This window comes from Austrofundulus limnaeus, unplaced genomic scaffold (assembly GCF_001266775.1).
Source record: "Austrofundulus limnaeus strain Quisiro unplaced genomic scaffold, Austrofundulus_limnaeus-1.0 Scaffold4, whole genome shotgun sequence".
Classification (NCBI taxonomy): domain Eukaryota; kingdom Metazoa; phylum Chordata; class Actinopteri; order Cyprinodontiformes; family Rivulidae; genus Austrofundulus; species Austrofundulus limnaeus.
In genome coordinates, this window is record NW_013952406.1 from 6597727 (window position 1) to 6604760 (window position 7034).

General features: G+C 41.9%; 1 protein-coding gene across 1 annotated transcript in view; it reads right to left on the reverse strand.

The window, feature by feature from the left end:
- Positions 1-7034, reverse strand: part of aatka (apoptosis-associated tyrosine kinase a) — a gene marked incomplete in the record, with an annotated part of 38387 nt that overhangs the window by 7569 nt on the left and 23784 nt on the right. The window contains 7 exon segments of the mRNA XM_014025625.1: positions 1402-1551; positions 1786-1907; positions 1987-2071; positions 3179-3312; positions 3420-3507; positions 3625-3743; positions 4338-4417. Coding sequence (XP_013881079.1) covers positions 1402-1551; positions 1786-1907; positions 1987-2071; positions 3179-3312; positions 3420-3507; positions 3625-3743; positions 4338-4417 — 778 coding nt within the window.

Here is a 7034-nt window from a genome sequence, read left to right on the forward strand (position 1 = left end):
GTTTTTACTTGTACATGCATTTGTGTCTCTTGAATGCTTAAATTGAATTATTTTTTTATATTTTTTTTCCTACAAGTCTTTTTATTTCTATGTGTTGCATGCGTGTGCTGCTACAGTTTAGCTTAAAGTTTAGTTAAAAAATGCACAAAAACAATGTTTTCCTCCTTGCCTTTGTTTTAAACTAAACTTTAAACTTTTAGCTAAACTGAGGCACAAGCATGCATCACAGAAATAAAATGATTTGTTGGAAAAAAATATAAAAACAAGTATAAACAGTTAAGACACACAAAGGCATGTACAAGTAAAAGCAAAAACAATTAACATGAATTTTAAAAACAGTAAAATTTAAATCATGTGTTGAAATATATAAACTAATTTATTGGAACTAACCTGGAAAAATAAATACGAAACTCAATTAAAATATGAAACAGGAGATAAAATTCTCCTTTTTAAATTTAATTGGTGCATATTAAGTGTATTTGTTTAGTGGTTCATCTAATTCTGCTTTTATTTCTAATTATGTCAGTTTTGGTCCTCCGTACTGCAGAAGCCTGATAATCATTCATATCAGGTGTGTTGGAGCAGAGAAACACGTAAAAAATGCAGGGCTGCAGCCCTCCAGGACCAGGATTACCCATGCCTGGCCTAAACACTTGCTGGTACAAAGCTCCGCCTATTTACACAAAGCTCCTCCCCACCCCACAGTTCACCCCTCCTCCGAAGATGTGCTGAAGTGGGAGTGTCAGAAATGGTAGGAGGTTCTTATAGAGACAAAGGCCAATTTCAAGGTGTTTAGATAGGTTATGAAGCAAAGTCAATTTTATTTTGATATATACGGTATTTTCACAACAACTGAAGGTAACATAGTTACTTGATTGTGGTATAGAATTGAACTATGTGCCCGGAAAACCCATAATACCCCCAGAAATCAGAACTTTATGGCAACATCTGGCACAGATGTAATGCTGCAGTCAATTACAGAGTTTATGAAAGAGGTGCAGCTCAGATGCTGACACAGAAGATCCTTTTTGTGTGTCAGTGTATCATAGCATCAAACATGTTTACGTCACTGAGGAACAACGGGGGAAAAGAAATTAATGGGTATAAACAAGGTTTGGGAAGCTTCCAGGTAAAGATAAATGAGGCAATTTAACTCTGGTTGATGCTGAGGGGATCATAAAGAATAGAAAGAATATCAATCATGTGCCCCTGCTTGCAAAGAGAGATATATAGCTACAGTGCACCATCATAAGTGTGGCTATTGTTAAAACACAACCACTGAATAGTTAGAAATTAATTGGCCAGTTAGAATTACCGCCCTAGCACGTCTGTAATTTATCTTTGTCCATCAGCTTGCATTTATATGTCTTGCATGTTTCTCGGAGCAGATAAATATCTTACCAGCGATCGTCCAGAGGGAACTGGAGCTGGGGTTTGGGTAGTTTAAGCTGCTGTTCCTTCACAGCATATGTCAGCACCTGTCTGTCAGAGTAGTGTCTGTACGGCTGGTTTCCCAGCTCAAACAACTCCCATACTGTCACACCCAATGACCTGGAAAAGGAAATAAAAATGCTTTTATGGTGTTTGGAAATAACACATAATGCCTGGATCTTATGGTTAATTCATCAAAGTTACAAAATGATTAAAAATATATAATAATGCATGAGCTTTCACACCAAACAAATAGGTAAAATCGGATCATTTTTTCTTATAAAAAAAAAAAAAACGTTTCTGGACAATTTGTATTATTTCAAAGGTAATAGTCCCTGTTTGTGCTCATCTCACCATATGTTGCTACTTTTGGTTTGATCGACAACCAGAAGGTTTCCATGGACCTCGTCTATGAGTTCCGGTGCAATCCAGCGCAGGGGCACCCAAATCTGGTCTTGTGTCACGTAGTAGTCCTCCTGAAGGATCAAACAACATGTACAGCCGAGCGCAGGAAGAAGTAACAGTCTAATAATGTCACGTTATCAGAATGCTAACCTTGTATCGGCTGTGAGAAAGTCCATAGTCTCCAATCTTAACGGACATTTCTGATGTTAGCAAGCAGTTTCGCAAAGCCAGGTCACTGTTGTGTAAAAAAAAAAAAAAAGAAAACCTGTTTTAAAGTTTTATGTAACCAAACCAACTGTGGATAAAAACATCTCTTTTTGTTCTATCTGCATTTGAATAGTGATTTTTAAAAAAAAATGTATTTAAAGGAGACATCATGCTTTTAAATCCTTTTTCACATTTAAATCATTCAGTTGGGGTCTATATAAAGTGGAACTGCAATGTTTTGGTCTGCATTCCTCCTTACTGTAACTCCACAAGCCCCTCTTTCACCCCTTTTCTGAGGTGTCTCTCAGATCAACTCGTTTTGAGGCTGTCTCTTCAAATCCAAACACCACGCCCCCTCCAGCTTCCATTCTAGTTGGGATTTATGACTACACAGCAGCGCAGAAACTCTTTTTTATTTTTACAAATTAATTAAAAGATGTCAACAGTGGATGACTCCAGCCTTACATGTTGGAGCGTCTGACCCAGAGCCAGAGGTGAATGAAGACCACTAAATTGTAGTTGGTAAGTCCAGACCTTATTTGGTAGTTCTGTGACGTAATAGTTCAGAAAACGTCATTGAAAGTAGAGAAAACTGAATGGGTTGGAGAATTTGATCCAAACAGAATATAAAGATTTCTACGCAGCACTGGGAGAGACTAAATTCAAGTTTTCTGCACTCCTACAGACTCCAAGTACACAATTAAATGTATTTAATGGCTACATGATATCTCTTTAATTTATGGGGTCTAAATTCTATGTTGTGAGTAAGCCAACATTGTTTGTTAAAGTAAAGCATGAAACTTTATTAGCAGTAACTTGTGTCTTTACAATAAAAAGGCACAAACTAATTTCAAGATATAACGTATGATGTCACCTTCTCCACATCTTCAGTTTTTTTTTCCAGCATAGCAGTCAGAGATTCTTTGCCTCAGTCGCCACCACATGGCAGAGACGGAGATGAAAAGGGGCTCGCCCCCCTGCAACAAAATCACTGATGCTGGAGTTTGTTTGAACCACTCAGGCAGCACCAGGATGTTGTTGCAGGAAGAGACCAAAAGAGGGCGCACACGTTGTTCGGGCGGAAGCTTCAAAGCATTAGGATGACGGCCATGAGACTGAGGTCTGTGTGACACACCTGTGAATGATGTTGTATTTGTGGAGATGCAGGAGTCCTGACGCAATGTCGCACGCCATCTTCTGGAGGATCAAAACATCAGGAGCTTCGGAGTCTGCGGCCCAGCAACTGCAGAGGTAATTCTTCAGATCGCCCTGAGTGGAGAAAGGGGAAAAGGGTTGAGGCTGCCAAGCGATGAAATAATGAGGTACGAGTTGAGGAATGAATAAACAATTGCTGGAAATAAATCCTGCCGTCATACCAGWGGGCAAAACTCCATGACCAGCAGATATGGGGTGACTTCTGAACACTGTGCCAGGCACTGCAGGAGGGCAGGGTGCTGGAGGGTCCTGACGGAGCAAAGACATATAAAAACTCTCACCACAAACAACAATTTGAGCGTGCATTCGTTTTTTTTTTTTTTTCATGAGCTGTTTATTCACTCAGAAGACACTTCGAGCACTGACCGATACGGCTGCACCTCCTCCAAGAATTTGATCTGATCCTGGATGCTAGCACTGGACTTCAGCTCCTTCACCACCACCTGGGTGGTGCTTACCCCTGCACTGACCTCACCCAACAGAACCTAAACGCAAAGAGGGGAGATCACATCGAAACGAGGATTGTCTAAAAGTTGTATGTGGAGAAATAGGCAGATAGTGTTTTGATTAAAACACTTGCAAAAATTATAGTTTGTCAAAATATAAAAAATAAATGTATCAACGTTTCATTTCAATGAACTGTCTGAAACATTATCCTAAAAAAATTTTTGAAGCACTTTTTTTTGAGCAGTGGCAATAAAAAAAACTGATTTTGAGGAAAAACGCTTTAAAATTGTGAGATTTTCCCTGTGAGCTAGCAATGTTTTTGTTTCTTTCCTGCCGGGAAATCTCAATATTCAAATACTATTTGAGGTTTCTTATTTAAGATGACATAACAAAAATCCTCAGTAAAATTACATAAAATTAGGATTTAGACCAAATATTTATGTATTATTGTAACAAGAGAAATTAAATAATATCTTCCAATCTACTAATGATATCAGTGTCAAAATGTAGCTTTTAAAGCCAGGAATCTGAAAATATGATTAGGTCATTTTGACCAAATTTGACTTAATCCTCATTTCGATGTGATGGGTCACATATATAAATGTTTTTGTTGAAAGAAAAGCAGGTTTTACCTTTCCAAACCAGCCATGCCCAATCTCTTTTAGATACAGCAGACTGTGGCGGCCAATATCTGATGATTTCAGCAGCTGTACTGGAAGAGAGGAAAAAAACATTGGCAACATAAGATTCATTTTAGACATGAAAACTGTAAATTGCTTGGGCTGAAAAGATGTAAGAAAAACAATAACAAAAGGATTTGTATTACAAGGATCAAAGCAAAAGAAATGGATAAATTGTTCCTTCAAGATAAAGAAAAGTGCAATGTATTGACAACACACACAAAAAAATTTTTAACATTTTCCTGACTTACTCAAGAGAAGCAACCTGTTCTATAATACAACAAACTTTCCAAAGAAAATACCTCCATGAATCCTCATGGTTCAGGAGTGCGGATGTTGACGGCGACCGAAGAGTTTAGCGGCCAGCCGCTCTCGGCCCAGTGACAGGGACCGACTCTGAGACCCCAGCTGAGACCAACTATTGCTTCAGAGTGTGAGAACCAAGAGCCCGTGGCCCCAGTTCTTGCCCCGGGCGTCGGAGCCCGGTCGTGTGAGAACGAGCCCATGGTCACAGTGTGTGTGTGAGAGCCTCGGCAGGATTTAACCCAGCGAGCCCTCGCGCAGCTGAACAAGCCTCTCCCTCCATCTGCACCGAGCTCATCCTCCAGCTGGGACACACAAACACGCACACGGTCCTCCTCGAGGGCTTTCCAGCTGTTGAGCAAATATTCAAATCCTCGGTTCCTAAACATGCGGAACGGACGTCGACGGTAAACCGAAGTAAAAAAGAAGAGTTCGAGTCGCCGAACCGGCCCCTGTGCTGGGCGCAGAGAGTTTCTGGACGTGCATCGCGGCKGCTGTGACCGTCACGCATGTTGGTAGCATGCCGTTTGACGCAGCAGCTCTGTGTGCAGCTTCAAGATGACCAGTGGTGACATAAGGTCCACATAATGTCTCCTTGTCACCCTGGACAGCATCGTTCCTCAGCCAAACATGAAACAAACACGTTTCTGTTCAATGCAGGAAAAAAAAAGATCTCTGTCATTCAGACTCACCACCCCTATCTGAAGCCTCACCCTCCCTGCTCTTAGGCCATTGTGCATGCCACCGCAGTTTCCCTGCCCCTCTTCGTTCCCTCACAGACCCCTCACTGTATTTGACCCATAATGCTAGTCCTCCGCTGCTGCGTTCCTTGGACATTTCAGTCCGGCCTTATGCTCCCCCACTGGCCAGCCGTCTTAAATCAGGACCATTGTTTCCGATGTTCACTCGCACGCTCACGCCGCCGTCTCCTGGTACCCAGTGCGCCAAACACGCACAGAAACGCACACTCAAAACGGGCAAAGAACACACACAAGGCCCATTCTTCACTGGAACGCTGGGCAGAGGTTGTCACGGTGGTAACAGACCCACACTTCACCACCCACAAGCCCTGAYCCTCCTCCCTGCTCCGACTGAGACAGAGAGTTTCACACTGAGATGTGRTATTATTCCTAATGTGGGCTGCGCACATTCCTACCCTGCTAATGACATTCCCAGAAAGGATGGCACAACCCAGCATGGCTGTCGTGGGACGCAACACACTCACTTTGATGCGTCAAGCCTCAGTATTTCACCTCTCGCATAAAAGATAAAAGCAACAAGATGGAAATCAAGGCGGTCGGATCGACTGGAAACACCGCACCGCGTCTTCGTCCTGATGTATAATAGATGCTTGGTTCATATAGAAAACACCATGCATGGTTTATTTATCAGCTGCACGGCTGGTTGTTTTCTTGTAGGAGTAACAAGGCCTGTTTAAGCATTATGTGCACAGAAAACCAGTGGCATGTGCATAGAATTAATATGGATAAGGGATTTCAGTAACAACAAAAAAAAGACCTGTGTAAAAGTCCCTGCACTGTATTTTACATTTAACACACTGTTTCAGCTCTTTGTTCAGACACGATCTCTTCAAACGTCTGAATTTTTGAGGAATAAAACAAGACAAACATATAGAGAAAACTAAACTCCACTTTAATTTAATCCCCCACAAACATGTGCCAAAAGTTAAACAGCAAAAACAAGTTTCCGAGAGGAAAAGAGACTGATTCATCAGCGTGGACGCAAACAATCCCTGTTTCACAATCTCTCCTTTTCGCCATCGATTCTTTCCTCGCCCTGCAACACCTGGACCAATCACACAGCCGTCGCTACGAGGGACAGAGGCGAGCGTGCCGATTGGCTGCAGGCCTCGGGCTGCCTCGTCCAATCACTGCTGGCGCCTTCATCCTGGGATGCTGAGCAGCAACTAACCTCCCCTTCTGGCAGAGCAGCGTGCAGCACAGACAGCRAGTGAGTCATGCAGGCGAAGACAAATCGAACACCCAGGATGTGGCTCACACGGACACAATAAGGCACGGTTTGTAAAGACGTGGGATGARCCGGTGTAACACGAGCAAATAAAAGGTCTGAGTTCTGGAAAACAAACTAAATACACAAACTCATCAGGGCGTTTGATGAAATCCTGAAATCAGATTATGTAAGTTAATGAAATAGAAGCAGGTATCATTTTATTTTACTGTTGAAAATGTAAAGTAAAAGGCATTTAAGAGAGCTCCCAAAGGTTCAAAATCAATGTGAAAATCTGATTTCTGCCCAGCTGCAGGCTGCACCTCACTGCAGTAAGTCAGCTTGCTTTACTAGAAACACATCGTAGTCTCTTGTTTG